Here is a 26,652-nt window from a genome sequence, read left to right as displayed (position 1 = left end):
TTTCTTGATGTTTTCAGAATGTTCTTAGTTTAATGTTTTTTAATGTTCTGGTAACTTGTGTCAAAACTTTTTTGATTTTCAGTTTTGGGAATGCTACTTTTAACGTTTACAAAATGTTAGGATGTTGCCCACCTCTGAATGAAGATTTTGGAGTGATCTAGCCAATGTCAGATTGTCTGAATTAAAACAATTCTGTAAAGAAGAGTATAGCCAAAATTCCTCCACAGAGATGTGAAAGACTCATTGCCAGTTTCAGTAAAGCTTAACTGCAGTTGTTGCCGCCAAAGGTGCACAACCAAGTTATCCCTTAATGAATGAGATTATATTTTAAATACTGCTTTTTTATATCACGAAATCTGCAGGGAGAAAAAAACTTTTTCACAGCACTTTCATAGTTATGCCTATTTAATGTTCAGAAATCATATTAAAATGTCAGTAGGTGATAGCTTTCATGATACTATCCTAATGGACAAATCCACCCCGCTGTCAGTGGCAGTTGAGTGGTTAGAGTGCTGAGTTATCGATCTCAGGGTTGTGAGTTCAATATCCACAGCATCACTGTTATGTGTTACTTTAACATGAGCTAGTTAGGTCCAGTACAAAACATCACACAAACATATCTCAGCTGATTCACTGCATATATTTGATTTTGGGTTGATCTGGTGCATAAAGAGAGCAGTTTCAGACCTGCAGCGCTGCCATTTCTTCTGTGGTTAGTGAGCTGTGCTGATGTGGGCACAGATGGGACACAGCCTGTTTGTTTGTGCTCCGGTTTGGGCGTCATGTCGGGCCCAGTCTCTGAAAAACAACATTAGATCTGATTCTGTGCCCAGGGTAATGAAGCTCTTAATGGACTGATCTGTGTGTGTGTGTGTGTGTGCAAAAACATGGGTTATCAGTACAACAGCGTAATAATAATATTGATTAAAAGAAACAAATGTCCTTTTAAAAACAGTCATATAAACTGTATTGTAATGGCAGCTTTTATGACATCCATAAAAATCCATATCCATTCAAATCCTGTTCATCAGCTGCTGGAGACCACAATAGGCCATGCTCTCTCTGGGTGGGTACAGTAGATGGCGCTCTTTCCCCTCATCACTCCAAAGGGTGATGTTGATCAGCCCAAGGCATCTGTGAGCTGATGTATCAGAAGCGAATCGCTGCGCTTTACTCCGAGCGTTAGCACTGTGATGCCACTCGGCAATACTACATCAGCAGCAGCTCAAAAAGAGGCGGAGTCTGACTTCACATGTATCAGAGGAGGCATGTGCTAGTCTTCACTCTCCTGGTGTTGGGGCATTACTAGTGATAGGGGGAACCCTAATAAGTGGGTTGGGTAATTGGCATTGTAAATTAAGAAAATTAGGAAAAATAGATTATGAAACTATGAAAAATATGTTCTCCTATTATCATTTGTTGGCCTGATGTCATTATAGTCTCTTAAAAACATGCAGTGTCTCTAAATAGTTATGATTTAGTGAAGGTGATTTAAACCGATGCAGTATAATCAGAAACACTGTGAGATAAGCAGGAAGTCTGTGCTCTATGCTTCATGTATGACTAATCAATGTAACAGACGGCTGTGCTGATTATAAGTGATTTTCCATTGGATTTCTCTCTCAGATATGACGTCATTCACACGACCCACATATTTCAGCATGTATTTAGACTCAAAACAGCTTGTTTTTAACAAATGACTGATCTGATCCTCCATATCAGAGTGTTAACATTTATGGCACTTAGGCCTGTCACAATAATTAAACATAATCGATTATTTATCTGCATTTCTTTTTTACCTTTTAGTTTTTTTATTATTTCATTTATTTTATTCCCTGTATTAATTGTGGCCTTTTATCTTTTTATTTTATTTACTTTTAGTACTCTATTTCTTTATTTACGTTTATATTTTATTATTCTAATTATTTATCTCTTTATTTAATTGCTTTAAGTGTTTATTGCTTTAAATTTTAGCCTGTCCACTTATCCTTTTATTCTGAATTATTTTATTTCTTTTCATTTAAATATTTTATTGTTTGCTCGTTTTTCTAATGCTTTTTACTATTTATTATTTTATTGTTTTCTCACTTCGTTAAATACTCGACTTTGATTTAAATTAATTGTTAGTCCCTTTAAATTGTAAATGCTCGGCTGCTTTGAAAATGAGGATTGATTGACTGAATGATTGATTGACCGAATGATTGATTGATTGATTGATTGATCGATCGGTTATATAAAGTATAGCCTTAATCTCAATCATTTTTGCTAACCTCAGTATAGCCCACTGTTTTTACTATGTAAAGCTTGTGTACCAACTTTGTTATAAGAATTGTTTTATTGTTTTCTATTTATTCAGGCATTTACACATTTGTATATTCCAATTTCTATATCTAAATATTCTAAGGAAGGAATAGCTCTTAGAAAATAATGTGTAAAGGCCTAAAAAAATATTATATTATTGTATTATTAGTAGCCTATATCATATTCATGACACATTGCAAAAAATTACATGAATAACACTTTAAAATATCAAAATTAATGTCCAAAGAAATGGCTACTGTGACAGGCATATTTGTGGTGCTTAAAAATATTCTGATTTTTTACATTTTGATAACTGTAAATATGTAAAAGTTTAGGAGTGTAACTTTATAATTGCCACTATTTAGGGGTTCGAGCACGTAGTGCTAGAAACCCTATTGTAATTGTTCTGATTATTATTATTATTATTAGGGGTTCGAGCACGTAGTGCTAGAAACCCTATTGTAATTGTTCTGATTATTATTATTATTAGGGGTTCGAGCACGTAGTGCTAGAAACCCTATTGTAATTGTTCTGATTATTATTATTATTATTATTCTTATTCTTTTTCTGCCATAGAAGTGATCGGGCAGAAGAAACCGTAAGGCCTACAGGGCTGAGACTTGGTCATATGGTAGTACTTCTCACCGCTACTCAGATTCAAAAGATGAGCCCGATCGGCCTCAAGGGGGCGCTATGGCGAAGGTCAACGCGTTAGGCCTCGTAACTGCCACGCCCTGATAGCTAGAGCAAAAATTCTTGCATTATATGATTCCTTGGTTAATGGCAAATCAAAAAGGTCAATAGAACCACTAAGCTCCGCCCACTTAGATTTTTTGCTATTTAGCATAATATGCAAAACCTACTTTTGAGAACTTGTCCTAGGGTCATTGACCAATCCTGTCATATTTGGTGTCAAACAACTCAGCCGAGTCCCAACCTCAATAATTATCAAAAAAATTGTGAAATTTGTAAACAATATGGCCGCCATATGCAAATTAATCTTACCGTGGCACACCCAAATTTACTCTAACAGCTGTAACTTTTGAATGCTTAAACCTACACTAATGCCACTTTAGACCGTTGATGCCAACATGATTCTGAGGTAGCCCGTCAATCTGTGTAGACATACGCCCCCAGGGGGCGGAGCCAAAGCTAAAAATCTGTTTCTCAGGAACCGTACAAGCTATGAAGCTCTCCTTTGGCATGTATCATCTATGGCCTATGTCCTAATGTTTTACAGAAGGAAAATTTGATATGCAAATTTTTGCGATCGTTATTAGCCAATCAGTTTCCAGCAAGCTTTTGACATGCTAAACAATGACCAATCAGGACGATACTTATACCCTACATGTATCTCAGGGCCTTCTATCATCCATTAAAATATGGCGTTGATTGGCCTCAAGGGGGCGCTATAGCAGAAAATCAGTTATATCTAAAGGTACAAGTGGCCTAGGCTTGTTATTCTTTTTTAGTTGTATACTTTGCTGTAGCCTTTACAACTTTGTAATTACATGTATTTACCAAAAATGGAAAGATTTTCATCAGTGGCCAAAAGAGTAAAAATTGCTCTTTTCGAACTTGTCTTTAAGTCCTTAATCAATCAAAATAACTTTGGTCTTGATGCGATCTTGAGACCCTGTAGGTAAATAATTATCAAAAAAATCTTGACATTTTAACTATTTGAGGCCCATAAACCTTGATCAAACATGTATGTGAAAGCCTTTTCAGAGTTATTTGGCCAAAACTCTGTCAAAGTTTAAAACATGCCAAAACTGTTGAAGCTACTAATTAACAATGACATTTGAAGCACATTTGCCAAGTATGAGCCAAATAAGTCTTCAGTAGGCTCTACAGTGAAAAAATAACTATTTTCAATTTATTCTATTTATCGCTATTTTCCAACCTAAATGGACAGAAGACAGGAACCTTTCACCCTATCAACACACAAATTTATACACATATATAGACTGATAATCTAATCTTGATTGCAAATTTTCAGCCAAATCGGACATGTTTTCCCTCTACAACGGCTGGAAAACTACAGCGATTTTGTAGGCCTCAAGCCTGTATTATCGCTTTTTTCAAACCTAAATGGACATAAGTCAGGAACCTTTGACCCTATCGACACAGAAATCGACATACATATATAGACTGATATTGTGATCTTGATTGCAAATTTTGAGCCAAATCAGATATTTTTTGCCTCTAATATGGCCAAAGAGCAACAGCCATTTTGTAGGCCATAAGCCTGTATTATCGCTTTTTTCAAACCTAAATGGACAGAAGTCAGGAACCTTTGACCCTATCAACACACAAATTTACACACATATATATGCAGACCACTTGATCATGAGTACCAATTTGGAGCCCAATCGGACTTTTCTTCTCTTTTTAATAAATAGAAACACACTGATAGGGAATGTTCTGTCTTACTTATAGAGTGACAGATTTCCAGCAGGTTATATGTGGTCTCTTGCTGCGCTCTGGTGGTCATTTGGTGAAACAGCTACATTTTAATTATTCTAAATTAAAGCTCTGCTGAACTTATTTAATCATTTTTGTCTTGCTTAATTGAACATATTTATCCTTCTTGGTCATGCTAGTCAGCCACCTGGGTCATTCTTATTTATGCTCCACCCACTTAATTTTTTTTTTATTTGCATAATATGCAAAACCTACTTTTGAGATCTTGTCTTTGCCTCCTTGACCAATCATGACATGTTTGGTGTCAAACAGTTCAGCAGAGCTTACTCCTCAATAATTATAAAAAAAATCTTTACATTTATAAACAATATGGCCGCCATATGCAAATTAGTTTTACCATGGTGCAGTAAAATGTCTTTAACACTTATAACTTTTGAATGCTTAACCTCGATAGCTGTTTCTCTACAACCATACAAGCTATCAAGGTCATCCTTGCCAATTATCATCTATGGCCCATGCACTAATGGTACACCAAATGAAAATTTGATATGGACACTTTTGTGGTCACTATTAGCCAATCACATTCCAGCAAGCTTTTGACAGGCAGAATGTTTATCAGGTCAAAACTTATACACTATATATGGGTTATTTATATGCCCTTTTTATGCCTTGTGTTTTTTGAATTTAAGAACTGAAGTTGTTTCACCAAATGCCCACTAGAGTGCAGCAAGACACCACATAAAACCTGATGAACACTACAGCTCAATTTATCAATGCTTTTCAACTAGTTTACTCACACCACTCATCTAGCATTGTCATTTTGGTCTTTATGGTCACGCTGGTTACCCAGCTTGGTTATCCAGTTTGGTGATGACGGTCAACCAGCAACAGGTTTTAAGCCTAACTGGCCTCCAGGGGCCTCTTTGCCTGTGACGCTCGAACCCCGTAAATCGCCGCTTGCGGCTATATTTAGGGGTTCGAGCACGTAGTGCTAGAAACCCTATTGTAATTGTTCTGATTATTATTATTATTATTATTATTATTATTATTATTATTATTATTATTATTATAGTTCTTATTCTTTTTCTGCCATAGAAGTGATTGGGCAGAAGAAACCGTAAGGCCTACAGGGCTGAGACTTGGTCATATGGTAGTACTTCTCACCGCTACTCAGATTCAAAAGATGAGCCCGATCAGCCTCAAGGGGGCGCTATGGCAAAGGTCAACGCGTTTGGCCTCGTAACTCCTACGCCCTGATAGCTAGAGCAAAAATTCTTGCATTATATGATTCCTTGGTTAATGGCAAATCAAAAAGGTCAATAGAACCACTAAGCTCCGCCCACTTACATTTTTTGCTATTTAGCATAATATTCAAAACCTACTTTTGAGAACTTGTCCTAGGGTCATTGACCAATCCTGACATATTTGGTATCAAACAACTCAGCAGAGTCCCAAACTCAATAATTATCGAAAAAATTGTGAAATTTGTAAACAATATGGCCGCCATATGCAAATTAATCTTACCGTGGCACACCCAAATTTACTCTAACAGTTGTAACTTTTGAATGCTTAAACCTACACTAATGCCTCTTTAGAGCTTTGATGCCAACATGATTCTGAGGTAGCCCGTCAATCTGTGTAGACATACGCCCCCAGGGGGCGGAGCCAAAGCTAAAAATCTGTTTCTCAGGAACCGTACAAGCTATGAAGCTCTCCTTTGGCATGTATCATCTATGGCCTATGTCCTAATGTTTTACAGAAGGAAAATTTGATATGCAAATTTTTGCGATCGTTATTAGCCAATCAGGTTCCAGCAAGCTTTTGACATGCTAAACAATGACCAATCAGGACGATACTTATACCCTACATGTATCTCAGGGCCTTCTATCATCCATTAAAATATGGCGTTGATTGGCCTCAAGGGGGCGCTATAGCAGAAAATCAGTTATATCTAAAGGTACAAATGGCCTAGGCTTGTTATTCTTTTTTAGTTGTATACTTTGCTGTAGCCTTTACAACTTTGTAATTACATGTATTTACCAAAAATGCAAAGATTTTCATCAGTGGACAAAAGAGTAAAAATTGCTCTTTTCGAACTTGTCTTTAAGTCCTTAATCAATCAAAACAAATTTGGTCTTGATGCAATCTTGAGACCCGGTAGGTAAATAATTATCAAAAAAATCTTGACATTTTAACTATTTGAGGCCCATAAACCTTGATCAAACATGTACGTGAAAGCCTTTTTAGAGTTATTTGGCCAAAACTCTGTCAACGTTTAAAACATGCCAAAACTGTTGAAGCTACTAATTAACAATGACATTTGAAGCATGTTTGCCAAGTATGAGCCAAATAAGTCTTCAGTAGGCTCTACAGTGAAAAAATAACTATTTTCAATTTATTCTATTTATCGCTATTTTCCAACCTAAATGGACAGAAGACAGGAACCTTTCACCCTATCAACACACAAATTTACACACATATATAGACTGATAATATGATCTTGATTGCAAATTTTCAGCCAAATCGGACATGTTTTCCCTTTACAACGGCTGGAAAACTACAGCGATTTTGTAGGCCTCAAGCCTGTATTATCGCTTTTTTCAAACCTAAATGGACAGAAGTCAGGAACCTTTGACCCTATCGACACACAAATTTACACACATATATAGACTGATAATATGATCTTGATTGCAAATTTTGAGCCAAATCAGATATTTTTTGCCTCTAATATGGCCAAAGAGCAACAGCCATTTTGTAGGCCATAAGCCTGTATTATCGCTTTTTTCAAGCCTAAATGGTCAGAAGTCAGGAACCTTTGACCCTATCAACACACAAATTTACACACATATATATACAGACCACTTGATCATGAGTACCAATTTGGAGCCCAATCGGACTTTTCTTCTCTTTTTAATAAATAGAAACACACTGATAGGGAATGTTCTGTCTTATTTATAGAGTGATAGATTTCCAGCAGGTTATATGTGGTCTCTTGCTGCGCTCTGGTGGTCATTTGGTGAAACAGCTACAGTTGAATTATTCTAAATTAAAGCTCTGCTGAACTTATTTAATCTTGCTTGTCTTGCTTAATTAAACATCTTTATCCTTCTTGGTCATGCTGCTCAGCCACCTGGGTCATTCTTGTTTATGCTCCACCCACTTAATATGTTTTTTAATTTGCATAATAAGCAAAACCTACTTTTGAGATCTTGTCTTGGACTTTTCTTCTCTTTTTAATAAATAGAAACACACTGATAGGGAATGTTCTGTCTTACTGATAGAGTGATAGATTTCCAGCAGGTTATATGTGGTCTCTTGCTGCGCTCTGGTGGTCATTTGGTGAAACAGCTACATTTGAATTATTCTAAATTAAAGCTCTGCTGAACTTATTTAATCTGGCTTGTCTTGTCTTGTCTTGAACATCTTTATCATTCTTGGTCATGCTGGTATGCCACCTGGGTCATTCTTGTTTATGCTCCACCCACTTAATTTTTTTTTTAATTAGCATAATATGCAAAACCTACTTTTGACATCTTTCCCTTGCCTCCTTGACCAATCATGACATGTTTGGTGTCAAACAATTTAGCAGAGCTTGCTCCTCAATAATTATTTAATAAATCTTTACATTTGTAAACAATATGGCCGCCATATGCAAATTAGTTCTACCACAGTACAGTAAAATGTCTTTAACACTTATAACTTTTGAATGCTTAACCTGACACTAATACCACTTCAGTCCTTTGATCATTACATGATTCTCAGATACCCTGTCAGTTTAAGTAGACATACACCACCCCAGGGGGCGGAGCCAATGCTCGATAGCTGTTTCTCTAGAACCATACAAGCTATCAAGGTCGTCCTTGCCAATTATCATCTATGGCCCATGCACTAATGGCACACCAAATGAAAATTTGATATGGACACTTTTGTGGTCACTATTAGCCAATCATATTCCAGCAAGCTTTTAACAGGCTGAATGTTAATCAGGTCAAAACTTATGTACTATAACTGATATTATTGGTTATTAATATGTGCCCTTGTCATGCGTCACTGCTAGGCTCTACGAATGCCCACTAGAGTGCAGCAAGAGACCACATAAAACCTGCTGAACACTACAGCTCAGTTTATCAATGCATTTCAACTAGTTTACTCACACCACTCATCTAGCATTGTCATTATGGTCTTTATGGTCACGCTGGTCACCTAGCTTGGTTTTGCTGCCCATCCAGCTAGGTCATTCTGGTCATTCACATTGGTCATTATGGTCCTGCTGGTCATTCAGCTTTGTCATTATAGCAATGCTGGTCATCCAGCTTAGTCATACTGGCCAAACACCTTTGCCATGCTGGTCATCCAGTTTGGTGATGCCAGTCAACCAGCAACATGTTTTAAGCCTAACTGGCCTCCAGGGGCCTCTTTGTCTGTAACGCTCGAACCCCGTAAATCGCCGCTTGCGGCTATATTGGTATTTATAATCGCTTCACCTGCTTTTTCTGACCTAGAAGTGATTGCACAGAACAAACCGTAAGGCCTAGAGAGCTGAGACTTGGTCATATGGTAGTACTTTAGACCCCCACTCAGCCGCATGACATGAGTCCCGATCGGCCTCAAGGGGGCGCTATGGCGAAGGTCAATGCGTTAGGCCTTGTAACTCCCACGCCCTGATAGATAGAGCAAAAATTCTTGCACTATATGATTCCTTGGTTAATGCCAAATCAAAAAGGTCATTAGAACCACTAAGCTCCGCCCACTTAGATTTTTTGCTATTTAGCATAATATGCAAAACCTACTTTTGAGAACTTGTCCTAGGGTCATTGACCAATCCTATCATATTTGGTGTGAAACAACTCAGCAGAGTCCCAACCTCAATAATTATCAAAAAAAAATTGAAATTTTTAAACAATATGGCCGCCATATGCAAATTAATCTTACCGTAGCACACCCAAATTTACTCTAACAGCTGTAACTTTTGAATGCTTAAACCGACACTAATGCCACTTTAGACCTATGATGCCAACATGATTCTGAGGTAGCCTGTCAATCTGTGTAGACATACGCCCCCAGGGGGCGGAGCCAAAGCTAAAAATCTGTTTCTCAGGAACCGTACAAGCTATGAAGTTCTCCTTTGGCATGTATCATCTATGGCCTATGTCCTAATGTTTTACCGAAGGAAAATTTGATATGCAAATTTTTGTGATCGCTATTAGCCAATTAGTTTCTAGCCAGCTTTTGACAGGCTAAACAATGACCAATCAGGACGATACTTATACCCTACATGTATCTCAGGGCCTTCTATCATACATTAAAATATGGCGTTGATTGGCCTCAAGGGGGCGCTATAGCAGAAAATCAGTTATATCTAAAGGTACCAGTGGCCTAGGCTTGTAATTCTTTTTGAGTTGTATACTTTGCTGTAGCCTTTACAACTTTGTAATTACATATATTTACCAAAAATGCAAATATTTTCATCAATGGCCAAAAGCATAAAAATGGCTCTTTTCAAACTTGTCTTTAAGTCCTCAATCAATCAAAACAAATTTGGTCTTGATGCAATCTTGAGACCCTGTAGGTAAATAATTATCAAAAAAATCTTGACATTTTAACTATTTGAGGCCCATAAACCTTGATCAAACATGTACGTGAAAGCCTTTTCAGAGTTATTTGGCCAAAACTCTGTCAAAGTTTAAAACGTGCCAAAACTGTTGAAGATACTAATTAACAATGACATTTGAAGCACATTTACCAAGTATGAGCCAAATAAGTCTTCAGTAGGCTCTACAGTGAAAAAATAACTATTTTCAATTTATTCTATTTATCGCTATTTTCCAACCTAAATGGACAGAAGACAGGAACCTTTCACCCTATCAACACACAAATTTATACACATATATAGACTGATAATCTGATCTTGATTGCAAATTTCCAGCCAAATCGGACATGTTTTGCCTCTACAACGGCTGGAAAACTACAGCAATTTTGTAGGCCTCAAGCCTGTATTATCGCTTTTTTCAAATCTAAATGGACAGAAGTCAGGAACCTTTGACCCTATCGACACAGAAATTTACATACATATATAGACTGATATTTTGATCCTGATTACCAATTTGGAGCCCAATCGGACTTTTCTTCTCTTTTTAATAAATAGAAACACACTGATAGGGAATGTTCTGTCTTTCTGATAGAGTGATAGATTTCCAGCAGGTTATATGTGGTCTCTTGCTGCGCTCTGGTGGTCATTTGGTGAAACAGCTACAGTTGAATTATTCTAAATTAAAGCTCTGCTGAACTTATTCAATCTTGCTTGTCTTGCTTAATTGAACATATTTATCCTTCTTGTTCATGCTGGTCAGCCGCCTGGGTCATTCTTGTTTATGCTCCACCCACTTAATTTTTTTTTTTAATTTGCATAATATGCAAAACCTACTTTTGAGATCTTGTCCTTGGATCCTTGACCAATCATGACATGTTTGGTGTCAAACAGTTCAGCAGAGCTTACTCCTCAATAATTATTAAAAAAATCTTTACATTTATAAACAATATGGCCGCCATATGCAAATGAGTTCTACCATGGTGCAGTAAAATGTCTTTAACACTTATAACTTTTGAATGCTTAACCTGACAATAATACCACTTCAGTCCTTTGATCATTACATGATTCTCAGATACCCTGTCAGTTTAAGTAGACATACACCCCCCCAGGGGGCGGGGCCAATGCTCGATAGCTGTTTCTCTAGAACCATACAAGCTATCAAGGTCATCCTAGCCAATTATCATCTATGGCCCATGCACTAATGGTACACCAAATGAAAATTTGATTTGGACACTTTTGTGGTCACTATTAGCCAATCACATTGCAGCAAGCTTTTAACAGGCGGAATGTTAATCAGGTCAAAACTTATATACTATATACGGGTTATTTATATGCCCTTTTTATGCCTTGTGTTTTTTCAATTTAAGAACTGAATTTGTTTCACCAAATGCGCACTAGAGTGCAGTAAGACACCACATAAAACCTGATGAACACTACAGCTCAATTTATCAATGCTTTTCAACTAGTTTACTCACACCACTCATCTAGCATTGCCATTATGGTCTTTATGGTCACGCTGGTCACCCAGCTTGGTTATGCTGGCCATCCAGCTTGGTCATGCTGGCCATTCACATTGGTCATTATGGTCCTGCTGGTCATTCAGCTTTGTCCTCATAGTAATGGTGGTCTTCCAGCTTGGTCATACTGGCCAACCACCTTTGCCATGCTGGTCATCCAGTTTGGTCATTATGGTCTTCCAGCTTGGTCAATATGGTCAACAAGTTTGTCATCCAGATTAGTCATGCTGGTAATCTAGCTTGGTCTTCACGGTCATGCTGGTCATCCTCATCCAGTTTGGCGATGCCGGTCAACCGGCAACATGTTTTAAGCCTAACTGGCCTCCAGGGGTCTCTTTGCCTGTAACGCTCGAACCCCGTAAATCGCCGCTTGCGGCTATATTTATTATTATTATTAGGGGTTCGAGCACGTAGTGCTAGAAACCCTATTGTAATTGTTCTGATTATTATTATTATTCTTATTCTTTTTCTGCCATAGAAGTGATTGGGCAGAAGAAACCGTAAGGCCTACAGGGCTGAGACTTGGTCATATGGTAGTACTTCTCACCGCTACTCAGATTCAAAAGATGAGCCCGATCGGCCTCAAGGGGGCGCTATGGCGAAGGTCAACGCGTTTGGCCCCGTAACTCCTACGCCCTGATAGCTAGAGCAAAAATTCTTGCATTATATGATTCCTTGGTTAATGGCAAATCAAAAAGGTCAATAGAACCACTAAGCTCCGCCCACTTAGATTTTTTGCTATTTAGCATAATATGCAAAACCTACTTTTGAGAACTTGTCCTAAACTCATTGACCAATCCTGACATGTTTGGTGTCAAACAACTCAGCAGAATCCCAACCTCAATAATTATTAAAAAAATCTTGAAATTTGCAAAAAATATGGCCGCCATATGCAAATTAATCTTACCGTGGCACACCCAAATTTACTTTAACAGCTGTAACTTTTGAATGCTTAAACCGACACTAATGCCACTTTAGACCTATGATGCCAACATGATTCTGAGGTAGCATGTCAATCTGTGTAGACATATGCCCCCAGGGGGCGGAGCCAAAGCTAAAAATCTGTTTCTCAGGAACCGTACAAGCTATGAAGCTCTCCTTTGGCATGTATCATCTATGGCCTATGTCCTAATGTTTTACAGAAGGAAAATTTGATATGCAAATTTTTGCGATCGTTATTAGCCAATCAGATTCCAGCAAGCTTTTGACAGGCTAAACAATGACCAATCAGGACGATACTTATACCCTACATGTATCTCAGGGCCTTCTATCATCCATTAAAATATGGCGTTGATTGGCCTCAAGGGGGCGCTATAGCAGAAAATCAGTTATATCTAAAGGTCCAAGTGGCCTAGGCTTGTTATTCTTTTTTAGTTGTATACTTTGCTTTAGCCTTTACAACTTTGTAATTACATATGTTTACCAAAAATGAAAAGATTTTCATCAGTGGCCAAAAGAGTAAAAAATGCTCTTTTCGAACTTGTCTTTAAGTCCTTAATCAATCAAAACAAATTTGGTCTTGATGCAATCTTGAGACCCTGTAGGTAAATAATTATCAAAAAAATCTTGACATTTTAACTACTTGAGGCCCATAAACCTTGATCAAACATGTACGTGAAAGCCTTTTCAGAGTTATTTGGCCAAAACTCTGTCAAAGTTTAAAACATGCCAAAACTGTTGAAGCTACTAATTAACAATGACATTTGAAGTACATGTGCCAAGTATGAGCCAAATAAGTCTTCAGTAGGCTCTACAGTGAAAAAATAACTATTTTCAATTTATTCTATTTATCGCTATTTTCCAACTTAAATGGACAGAAGACAGGAACCTTTCACCCTATCAACACACAAATTTATACCCATATATAGACTGATAATCTGATCTTGATTGCAAATTTTCAGCCAAATCGGACATGTTTTGCCTCTACAACGGCTGGAAAACTACAGCGATTTTGTAGGCCTCAAGCCTGTATTATCGCTTTTTTCAAATCTAAATGGACAGAAGTCAGGAACCTTTGACCCTATCGACACAGAAATTTACATACATATATAGACTGATATTGTGATCCTGATTGCAAATTTTGAGCCAAATCAGATATTTTTTGCCTCTAATATGGCCAAAGAGCAACAGCCATTTTGTAGGCCATAAGCCTGTATTATCACTTTTTTCAAACCTAAATGGTCAGAAGTCAGGAACCTTTGACCCTATCAACACACAAATTCACATACATGTATATACAGACCACTTGATCATGAGTACCAATTTGGAGCCCAATCGGACTTTTCTTCTCTTTTTAATAAATAGAAACACACTGATAGGGAATGTTCTGTCTTACTTATAGAGTGATAGATTTCCAGCAGGTTATATGTGGTCTCTTGCTGCGCTCTGGTGGTCATTTGGTGAAACAGCTACAGGTGAATTATTCTAAATTAAAGCTCTGCTGAACTTATTCAATCTTGCTTGTCTTGCTTAATTGAACATATTTATCCTTCTTGTTCATGCTGGTCAGCCGCCTGGGTCATTCTTGTTTATGCTCCACCCACTTATTTTGTTTTTATAAATTTGCATAATATGCAAAAAATACTTTTGAGATCTTGTCCTTGGATCCTTGACCAATCATGACATGTTTGGTGTCAAACAGTTCAGCAGAGCTTACTCCTCAATAATTATTTAAAAAATCTTTACATTTATAAACAATATGGCCGCCATATGCAAATTAGTTTTACCATGGTGCAGTTAAATGTCTTTAACACTTATAACTTTTGAATGCTTAACCTGACACTAATACCACTTCAGTCCTTTGATCATTACATGACTCTCAGATACCCCGTCACTTTAAGTAGACATACACCCCCAGGGGGCGGAGCCAATGCTCGATAGCTGTTTCTCTAGAACCATACAAGCTATCAAGGTCATCCTTGGCAATTATCATCTACGTCCCATGCACTAATGGTACACCAAATGAAAATTTGATATGGACACTTTTGTGGTCACTATAAGCCAATCGCATTCCAGTAAGCTTTTGACAGGATGAATGTTAATCAGGTCAAAACTTATACAATATTATTGATATGATTGGTTATTGATATGTGCCCTTTTATGCCTCACTGCTTGGCTCTCAACAGGATAAATGTGGCTTGTGTTTTTCAATATAAGAACTGAAGTTGTTTCACCAAATGTCCACTAGAGTGCAGCAAGAGACCACATTAAACCCGATGAACACTACAGCTCAATTTATCAATGCTTTTCAACTAGTTTACTCACACCACTCATCTGGCATTGTCATTACTGTCTTTGTGGTCAGGCTGGCCACCTAGCTTGGTTATGCTGCTCATCCAGCTAGGTCATTCTGTTCATTCACATTGGTCATTATGGTCCTGCTGGTCATTCAGCTTTGTATTCATAGCAATGTTGGTCATTCAGCTTGGTCATACTGGCCAACCACCTTTGCCATGCTGGTCATCCAGTTTGGTCATAATGGTCTTCCAGCTTGGTCAATATGGTCAACAAATTTGTCATCCAGATTAGTCATGCTGGTAATCTAGCTTGGTCTTTATGGTCATGCTGGTCATCCTCATCCAGTTTGGTGATGCCGGTCAATAAGCAACATGTTTTAAGCCTAACTGGCCTCCAGGGGCCTCTTTGCCTGTAACGCTCGAACCCCGTAAATCGCCGCTTGCGGCTATATTTATTATTATTATAGTTCTTATTCTTTTTCTGCCATAGAAGTGATTGGGCAGAAGAAACCGTAAGGCCTACAGGGCTGAGACTTGGTCATATGGTAGTACTTCTCACCGCTACTCAGATTCAAAAGATGAGCCCGATCGGCCTCAAGGGGGCGCTATGGCGAAGGTCAACGCGTTTGGCCTCGTAACTCCTACGCCCTGATAGCTAGAGCAAAAATTCTTGCATTATATGATTCCTTGGTTAATGGCAAATCAAAAAGGTCAATAGAACCACTAAGCTCCGCCCACTTAGATTTTTTGCTATTTAGCATAAAATGCAAAACCTACTTTTGCGAACTAGTCTGTGGATTTTTGACCAATCCTGACAAGTTTGGTGTCAAACAACTCAGCAGAGTCCCACCCTCAATAATTATCGAAAAAATCTTGAAATTTGTAAACAATATGGCCGCCATATGCAAATTAATCTTACCGTGGCACACCAAAATTCACTCTAACAGCTGTAACTTTTGAATGCTTAAACTGACACTAATGCCGCTTTAGACCTTTGGTACTAACATGATTCTGAGGTAGCCTGTCGATCTGTGTAGACGTACGCCCCCAGGGGGCGGAGCCAAAGCTAAAAATCTGTTTCTCAGGAACCGTACAAGCTATCAAGCTCTCGTTTGGCATGTATCCTCTGTGGCCTATGTCCTAATGGTCTACTGAAGGATATTTTGATGTGTCAATTTTTGTGGTCGCTATTAGCCAATCAGATTACAGCAAGCTTTTGACAGACTAAACAATCACCAATCAGGACGATACTTATATTGTACATGTATATGAGGGCCTTCTATCATCCATTAAAATATGGCGTTGATTGGCCTCTAGGGGGCGCTATAGCAGAAAATCAGTTATATCTAAAGGTACAAGTGGCCTAGGCTTGTTATTCTTTTTGAGTTTTATGCTTTGCTGTAACCTTTACAACTTTGTAATTACATGTCTTTACCAAAAATGTATTGTTTTGCATCAGTGGCCAGTAGAGTAAAAATTGCACTTTTCGAACTAGTCCCTGGATATTCAACCAATTAAATCAACTTTGGTCTTTTCACAATCTTGAGACCGTGTAGGTAAATAATTATCAAAAAAATGTTGGAATTTTAACTTTTTATGGCCCCAACACCTTGATCAAACATGTACGTGAAAGCCTTTTCAGAGTTATTTGGCCAAAACTCTGTAAATGTTTGCGGTATGTCAAAAATATTACAGACACTCATTAATAATGACATTTGAAGCACATTTGCCAAGTATGAGCCAAATACGTCTTCAGTAGGCTCTACAGTGAAAAAAAAACTATTTTCAATTTATTCTATTTATCGCTATTTTCCAACCTAAATGGACAGACGACAGGAACCTTTCACCCTATCAACACACAAATTTATACACATATATACACTGATAATCTGATCTTGATTGCAAATTTTCAGCCAAATCGGACATGTTTTGCCTCTACAACGGCTGGAAAACTACAGCGATTTTGTAGGCCTCAAGCCTGTATTATCGCTTTTTTCAAATCTAAATGGACAGAAGTCAGGAACCTTTGACCCTATTGACACAGAAATTGACATACATATATAGACTGATATTGTGATCTTGATTGCAAATTTTGAGCCAAATCAGATATTTTTTGCCTCTAATATGGCCAAAGAGCAACAGCCATTTTGTAGGCCATAAGCCTGTATTATCACTTTTTTCAAACCTAAATGGTCAGAAGTCAGGAACCTTTGACCCTATCAACACACAAATTTACATACATGTATATACAGACCACTTGATCATGAGTACCAATTTGGAGCCCAATCGGACTTTTCTTCTCTTTTTAATAAATAGAAACACACTGATAGGGAATGTTCTGTCTTTCTGATAGAGTGATAGATTTCCAGCAGGTTATATGTGGTCTCTTGCTGCGCTCTGGTGGTCATTTGGTGAAACAGCTACAGGTGAATTATTCTAAATTAAAGCTCTGCTGAACTTATTCAATCTTGCTTGTCTTGCTTAATTGAACATCTTTATCCTTCTTGGTCATGCTGCTCAGCCGCCTGGGTCATTCTTGTTTATGCTCCACACACTTAATTTTTTTTAAAATTTGCATAATATGCAAAACCTACTTTTGAGATCTTGTCCTTCGGTCCTTGACCAATCATGACATGTTTGGTGTCAAACAGTTCAACAGAGCTTACTCCTCAATAATTATTTAAAAAAATCTTTACATTTATAAACAATATGGCCGCCATATGCAAATGAGATCTACCATGGTGCAGTAAAATGTCTTTAACACTTATAACTTTTGAATGCTTAACCTGACACTAATACCACTTCAGTCCTTTGATCATTACATGATTCTCAGATACCCTGTCAGTTTAAGTAGACATACGCCCCCAGGGGGCGGGGCCAACGCTCGATAGCTGTTTCTCTAGAACCATACAAGCTATCAAGGTCGTCCTTGCCAATTATCATCTATGGCCCATGCACTAATGGTACACCAAATGAAAATTTGATATGGACACTTTTGTGGTCACTATTAGCCAATCACATTCCAGCAAGCTTTTGACAGGCTGAATGTCAATCAGGTCAAAACTTATGTACTATTATTGATATTATTGGTTATTAATATGTGCCCTTGTCATGCCTCACTGCTAGGCTCTCCGAATGCCCACTAGAGTGCAGCAAGAGACCACATAAAACCTGCTGAACACTACAGCTCAATTTATCAATGCATTTCAACTAGTTTACTCACACCACTCATCTAGCATTGTCATTATGGTCTTTATGGTCACGCTGGTCACCTAGCTTGGTTATGCTGCCCATCCAGCTAAGTCATTCTGGTCATTCACATTGGTCATGATGGTCCTGCTGGTCATTCAGCTTTGTCATCATAGCAATGCTGGTCATCCAGCTTGGCTATACTGGCCAAACACCTTTGCCATGCTGGTCATCCAGTTTGGTGATGCCAGTCAACCAGCAACATGTTTTAAGCCTAACTGGCCTCCAGGGGCCTCTTTGTCTGTAACGCTCGAACCCCGTAAATCGCCGCTTGCGGCTATATTTATTATTATAGTTCTTATTCTTTTTCTGCCATAGAAGTGATTGGGCAGAAGAAACCGTAAGGCCTACAGGGCTGAGACTTGGTCATATGGTAGTACTTCTCACCGCTACTCAGATTCAAAAGATGAGCCCGATCGGCCTCAAGGGGGCGCTATGGGGAAGGTCAACGTGTTTGGCCTCGTAACTCCTACGCCCTGATAGCTAGAGCAAAAATTCTTGCATTATATGATTCCTTGGTTAATGGCAAATCAAAAAGGTCAATAGAACCACTAAGCTCCGCCCACTTAGATTTTTTGCTATTTAGCAGAATATGCAAAACCTACTTTTGAGAACTTGTCCTAGGGTCATTGACCAATCCTGTCATATTTGGTGTCAAACAACTCAGCAGAGTCCCAACCTCAATAATTATCGAAAAAATTGTGAAATTTGTAAACAATATGGCCGCCATATGCAAATTAATCTTACCGTGGCACACCCAAATTTACTCTAACAGCTGTAACTTTTGAATGCTTAAACCTACACTAATGCCACTTTACAACTTTGATGCCAACATGATTCTGAGGTAGCCCGTCAATCTGTGTAGACATACGCCCCCAGGGGGCGGAGCCAAAGCTAAAAATCTGTTTCTCAGGAACCGTACAAGCTATCAAGCTCTCGTTTGGCATGTATCCTCTGTTGCCTATGTCCTAATGGACTACTGAAGGATATTTTGATGTGTGAATTTTTGTGGTCGCTATTAGCCAATCAGATTACAGCAAGCTTTTGACAGGCTAAACAATCACCAATCAGGACGATACTTATATTGTACATGTATATGAGGGCCTTCTATCATCCATTAAAATATGGCGTTGATTGGCCTCTAGGGGGCGCTATAGCAGAAAATCAGTTATATCTAAAGGTACAAGTGGCCTAGGCTTGTTATTCTTTTTGAGTTTTATGCTTTGCTGTAACCTTTACAACTTTGTAATTACATGTCTTTACCAAAAATGTATTGTTTTGCATCAGTGGCCAGTAGAGTAAAAATTGCACTTTTTGAACTAGTCCCTGGATATTCAACCAATTAAATCAACTTTGGTCTTTTCACAATCTTGAGACCGTGTAGGTAAATAATTATCAAAAAAATGTTAGAATTTTAACTTTTTATGGCCCCAACACCTTGATCAAACATGTACGTGAAAGCCTTTTCAGAGTTATTTGGCCAAAACTCTGTCAAAGTTTAAAACATGCCAAAACTGTTGAAGCTACTAATTAACAATGACATTTGAAGCACATGTGCCATGTATGAGCCAAATAAGTCTTCAGTAGGCTCTACAGTGAAAAAATAACTATTTTCAATTTATTCCATTTATCGCTATTTTCCAACCTAAATGGACAGAAGACATGAACCTTTCACCCTATCAACACACAAATTTATACACATATATAGACTGATAATCTGATCTTGATTGCAAATTTTCAGCCAAATCGGACATGTTTTGCCTCTACAACGGCTGGAAAACTACAGCGATTTTGTAGGCCTCAAGCCTGTATTATCGCTTTTTTCAAATCTAAATTGACAGAAGTCAGGAACCTTTGACCCTATTGACACAGAAATTGACATACATATATAGACTGATATTGTGATCATGATTGCAAATTTTGAGCCAAATCAGATATTTTTTGCCTCTAATATGGCCAAAGAGCAACAGCCATTTTGTAGGCCATAAGCCTGTATTATCACTTTTTTCAAACCTAAATGGTCAGAAGTAAGGAACATTTGACCCTATCAACACACAAATTTACATACATGTATATACAGACCAGTTGATCATGAGTACCAATTTGGAGCCCAATCGGACTTTTCTTCTCTTTTTAATAAATAGAAACACACTGATAGGGAATGTTCTGTCTTACTTATAGAGTGATAGATTTCCAGCAGGTTATATGTGGTCTCTTGCTGCGCTCTGGTGGTCATTTGGTGAAACAGTTACATTTGAATTATTCTAAATTAAAGCTCTGCTGAACTTATTCAATCTTGCTTGTCTTGCTTAATTGAACATATTTATCCTTCTTGTTCATGATGGTCAGCCACCTGGGTCATTCTTGTTTATGCTCCACACACTTAATTTTTTTTTAAATTTGCATAATATGCAAAACCTACTTTTGAGATCTTGTCCTTGGATCCTTGACCAATCATGACATGTTTGGTGTCAAACAGTTCAGCAGAGCTTACTCCTCAATAATTATTAAAAAAACCTTTACATTTATAAACAATATGGCCGCCATATGCAAATGAGTTCTACCATGGTGCAGTAAAATGTCTTTAACACTTATAACTTTTGAATGCTTAACCTGACACTAATACCACTTCAGTCCTTTGATCATTACATGATTCTCAGATACCCTGTCAGTTTAAGTAGACATACACTCCCAGGGGGCGGGGCCAATGCTCGATAGCTGTTTCTCTAGAACCATACAAGCTATCAAGGTCATCCTAGCCAATTATCATCTATGGCCCATGCACTAATGGTACACCAAATGAAAATTTGATATGGACACTTTTGTGGTCACTATTAGCCAATCACATTCCAGCAAGCTTTTAACAGGCGGAATGTTAATCAGGTCAAAACTTATATACTATATACGGGTTATTTATATGCCCTTTTTATGCCTTGTGTTTTTTCAATTTAAGAACTGAATTTGTTTCACCAAATGCGCACTAGAGTGCAGTAAGACACCACATAAAACCTGATGAACACTACAGCTCAATTTATCAATGCTTTTCAACTAGTTTACTCACACCACTCATCTAGCATTGCCATTATGGTCTTTATGGTCATGCTGGTCACCCAGCTTGGTTATGCTGGCCATCCAGCTTGGTCATGCTGGCCATTCACATTGGTCATTATGGTCCTGCTGGTCATTCAGCTTTGTCCTCATAGTAATGGTGGTCTTCCAGCTTGGTCATACTGGCCAACCACCTTTGCCATGCTGGTCATCCAGTTTGGTCATTATGGTCCTCCAGCTTGGTCAATATGGTCAACAAGTTTGTCATCCAGATTAGTCATGCTGGTAATCTAGCTTGGTCTTCACGGTCATGCTGGTCATCCTCATCCAGTTTGGCGATGCCGGTCAACCGGCAACATGTTTTAAGCCTAACTGGCCTCCAGGGGTCTCTTTGCCTGTAACGCTCGAACCCCGTAAATCGCCGCTTGCGGCTATATTTTCTACTTTTTATTTCTACTTTTTCTCCCCAGTTTAGCCCAATTACCCAACCCACTCATATAAACTCCCTCTATCGCTAGTGATGCCCCAACACCAGAAGGGTGAAGACTAGCACACGCCTCCTCCGATACTGATGCAGCATTGTTGAGTAGCATCACAGTGCGCTCGGAGGAAAGCACATTCACTCGGTGCTGATACATCAGTTCACAGATGCCCTGCGCTGATCGAAATCACCCTATGAGTACCATTTACCCACCCAGAGAGAGAAAGTCCAATTGTGCTCTCTCGACGCCCCGGCAGCTGATGGCAAGCTGCATGACCAGGATGCGAATCAGCGATCTTCCGATCATAGTGCACTTTGGAATTTTTTTTGTGTGACAGTGTCAAAAGTCATGGGACAGGATTATATCCCTTGACTTTTGCCATATACCCTTGATCTGTGGGATACGTATGTGGGGTCTCCTGCATTGAATGTGGATGTGATTTCTTTCAAAGTAGGGTTGGGTGATATGGCTCTAAAATAATATCACGATATTTCAGGGTATTTTTGCGATAACGATATACTTGGAGATATAGGAAAATTTAAATAATTAATTCATTTCAGGAATATAGTATAATAGTATAACAGAATAATCATAATGTGGCAAAATAAATAATATAGCATAAAATAATATAATGCCGCAAATAATATTGCAGAATATTTAGTGCATGCATATAAACTGCAAACTAAAACAATTATACAATAAATACACCTAAAGCTTCACAGATAGTAAATAATAGACTACTTTTAAGACAAACCATCCCTATTATCACGATATGGATTTTTAATCTCATGATATTTCTGTCACGATATATTGTATACAATATAATATTGCCCACCCTTATTTCAAAGGCATAAAGGACAATTCTAGCCAGATGCAGCCAGACACAATCATTACCACAATCATTAGCCTTCTATGACAGATTCTTGGTACATTTGTGCCACTGTAGATCTCAACCTCAATTCTGTCCACTGTTAAACCTCACAACCTCACTCACAAGATAATAACTCACAACTTGTGAGATATTACAAGTGTGGGTGTTCTCAATCCATCCCCTGAGGTAGCACTTCACGCACTTTATGATCAGGTTGGATACTTCTGTCCCGTGACTTCTGCTCAGTTTTTGAGTAACTACAAAAAGTAACTAAAAAACACAGAGAGCAAGCTTAACGTGAGGCATGTCGCATGTTGCCTCTGAGTTTTTCCTGGCTATAAACATAGCCCAAGGCCTGCTGAACGCTACAAAGACTACATTTGTTACAGGGGAGATGTTCTGGCCAGCAGATTCAGCGCCTGACTTCAGAGAATCCTCACAGAGAGCCTGAACTCCAGCGACAACACAACACAACACAACACAACAACAACAGGAAGAGGAGTGATGGAGGAGGCAATGACGGGAACAAAGTATGTATCTGTATGTGTATATGAGTTTTCTGCACTCGGACCTTATAAATAAATCTATCTTTGGCATGTGTGTTATATAATAGACTGCCATGTGATTGCGAAAACACACCTCTGGGAATGAGGGGCTTCATCGTGGCCTGTAAAACTAGCAGCATGCATTATTAATTATTAATATGAGCAAAAGGAAGAGTATTACTACGTCTTATACTTACTACGTACTGTATATGCATACTGTATTTAACATTCACAGCTGGGCTGAACTCCAGTGATGTGTATTGTAAATATACACTGCATATTAAACTGAATACTATAATATATTTAATTGATTTTCACTGTATTCATAAGATGATATAAAACAAATATACTGTACATACTGTATGTACGTATGATTACTCAGCTAAGCATAAAAACAATGGGCACACAGAAACAATGCCTGCAGAAGCTACTGCATGTGTTTCCATTATAAGTAATGGGATAATATCACAAAAATCAATCATGACATCATGATTCTATCAATAAGTTAGATTATATTTTATTATATTATATGATATGATGATAGTAAACCCACCTCTCCTATTCCTGGCAGTGCCGTCCATCTTCTTCTTGCCCTCTCCTGGTAGAATGGACAGCCCCAGTGCTGCAGCTCTGCCAGCCTGCCTCCACTCCCTCTGCTGCCCTGCCAGGCTGATGCACGGGGCTGGCATAGCGATGCTGCGGCTGAGTGTTTATTCTCCTCTCCAGCCTCTGTCTGTGTGCTCTATTAGAGATGCTGCGTCTGCTCCAGGCTCTTCAGTGTATAGCAGCAGCCTTCCGCTCCAGCTAACTGCTCATCTGTGCCTCTCTGTACCAGGAGTGGGCAGGGCTGCGAGAGAGAGAGAGAGAGAGCAAAAGAGAGAGAGAGAGAGAGAGAGAGAGAGAGAGAGAGAGAGAGAGCAGCTGATTCAGTCCAGCCCAGCCTACGTGCCTCAGAGTGTCCAGAGATTTCATAGAAAATTATACAATTATTTATATATATAGTGTAGATTTCCCCCAGAGCATACAGGCATGTGTATAATATAATAAAAAAAGCATCCCCACATACATATCCACTCACAGCCAGTTCAGTCAAGAGGATATCACAAAAGCAATCATCCATAGAGAATAAGAGATTAATTAGCCCATTATAATAGACCCATACAGACCTGAACTGAATTAATCAAATGCAATGTAATGCACTGGATTCATGCAAGACTCAAAATGCAGTTAAAGCTTTGAAAAAAAGAGACCACTTAAACATGATGACAAATTGAAAATCTCTGGAATATAATCAAGAGGAAGATGGATGATCACAAGCCATCAAACCAAACTGAACTGCTTGAATTTTTGCACCAGGAGTAAAGGCATAAAGTTATCCAAAAGCAGTGTGTAAGACTGGTGGAGGATGAGCATGCCAAGATGCATGAAAACTGTGTTTGTTTTGCATTATTCAATTTTTTATGTGTTCAGTTTTAGCAACATATCCTTTAGAATATTCTGTAGCACTTTATTTGATCATAACACATTCATAAGCATTGAATAAGGCATTTATAAAGCTTATGTCAGTACTGCTTAGTTTAATTTAAATAATTCTGCAGAATTTCTATTGGCCCATTCATTCAACAATTCACACAGTGTAAGGAGCAGTTTGTGTGTTCAAACTATGTAGTAAACTAAAAATTGACAAAAATGCAGATACTTGTTTTTTATTAAACAATGACAATAGGCATGTTGTGTCAATACAGCCAAGTTTAACCTATTTACAAATATTACATAATATATATATTACCTATTTACAAATATTAAAGCACAGTTTTATGAAAAGTTTATGGGCTCTGTTAATACAGAATGAGCTGTACCCCTGGCTGGCTTCCTGTTGCAGTGTGTGAGGAGCTAATACACTAACCATTATTGGTAAAAAAAAAAAAAAAAAAAAGGTTTTAAAGATTATGTTTAGCCTAAGAATGTAACCATACATGGTGCAATATAGTTTTATGCATGCTGGTTGTGCCCAAGATTCAAAAAGGTAGTCAAAAACAGTCCAGTCCTACAAGAGAAGACAAAAGTACGAACATACCAAGACTGGTCAGACAGGCAAGTGTCATACACAGTGACAAAACTCACTATTAGAGGGCAAGGTCAAATACTGTGCCATGAACAGCTAAACTAAACAGGATCAGCACACAGAGAAAAACAAGTCAATGGAAAAGATTTGTATAGTAGGAGAACTGCAAACAATGCTCAGCAAGGGACAAATGACAATAAATAGGGATAAATAGCATAGACTAGCAGGTGAAAACAATTAGTACTCAGGTGACTGTGATCAGTGTAAGAGATTTTGAATCTGTGTGAATGGAGTCTGTTAAGTTTATTCTTTCTTTGAAAACAGGTGTAGGCAGGACAAGACTTTGACAGGAATTGACAGATGTGACTCTTTCAAACAGCCCACCACAGCCACAGTGGACTCCAGTCCTCTCTCTGTGAGAAAACTGGTCTGAGGGTTTGTTGTGGTGCACTTCCCCTTTAAGAGTCAGCAGTGCTGTCAGGGTCCTCAGCTCCAGCAGCAGCGTCTCTCGCGTCACAGGGTCACATTGGTGGCGGACAGCAGAGCCGCCGCAGAGACGTCAGATATTCAGAGAGCGACAAAAAGCCCAGCCGGGTTCCCGAACGGTTGCTAAGACACAGAGAAACGCAGGGAAGAGGGTGACGCTGCCTGTCTGAGTCCAAACCTGACTGACAGCTCACCAGCCAGATGGAGATTTATACAGCGTGGCACTGAGCTGACGTCAGGTCACGCCCCCCGACGTCTCCTGTCAATCATATGAAAAATATACGACAATTACTAAAGCTGTTATTCACTTAAGCACAGGAAATATATATGGAGTGTTAAGGGTATATTTCATGCTGCCTTAGCATTCCCACACATTTTCACTGGAGCACTGAATGTAAAACAGTAATAAATGTCCTGTTTATTCAGGATCCTGTGAATGAGCAGAAGCCTGGGGTTGGGCATGATGCTATTAAAAAGGCAAAAGCCTGTTCCTGGGCATGAGGCTGTAAATAGGCAGAAGCCTGTGACTGTGCAGAAGCCTGTGAATGAGCAGAAGCCTGAGACTGGGCAGAAGCCTGTGAATGAACAGAAGTCTGAGACTGGGCAGAAGCCTGTGAATGATCAGAAGCCTGTGAATAGGAAAAATCCTGTATCTGGGTGTGATGCTGTCAATCCTGTGAATGAGCAAAAGCCTGTGACTGGGCAGAAGCCTGTGAATGAGCAAAAGCCTGTGAATGGGCAGAAGCCTGTGAATGGGCAGAAGCCTGTTAATGGGAAAAGCCTATGATTAGGCAGAAGCCTTTAGATGGGAAGAAGCCTGTGAATGGGCAGAAGTCTA

The 26,652-nt window shown here is 38.6% G+C and overlaps 1 protein-coding gene across 4 annotated transcripts in view; it reads right to left on the bottom strand.

Annotated features, from left to right (window-relative positions):
• Positions 1-24,196, bottom strand: part of map7a (microtubule-associated protein 7a) — a 50,971-nt gene extending 26,775 nt beyond the window's left edge. For 2 of the 4 annotated variants that reach the window (XM_022673214.2, XM_022673216.2), the window contains exons 1-2: positions 23,817-24,195; positions 688-798 (exon numbers count right to left, since the gene is read on the bottom strand). In XM_022673214.2, coding sequence (XP_022528935.1) covers positions 688-798; positions 23,817-23,952 — 247 coding nt within the window. In that variant the 5' untranslated portion in view covers positions 23,953-24,195. Of the gene's footprint in view, positions 1-687; positions 799-23,816 lie in introns of all 4 variants that reach the window. The other 2 variants (XM_022673217.2, XM_022673215.2) reach the window with 2 other exon arrangements.
• Positions 24,197-26,652: the final 2,456 nt, after the last annotated feature.

This window comes from Astyanax mexicanus, chromosome 14 (assembly GCF_023375975.1).
Source record: "Astyanax mexicanus isolate ESR-SI-001 chromosome 14, AstMex3_surface, whole genome shotgun sequence".
Taxonomy (NCBI): Eukaryota; Metazoa; Chordata; class Actinopteri; order Characiformes; family Acestrorhamphidae; genus Astyanax; species Astyanax mexicanus.
This window is presented reverse-complemented; position numbering and strand designations above follow the sequence as displayed.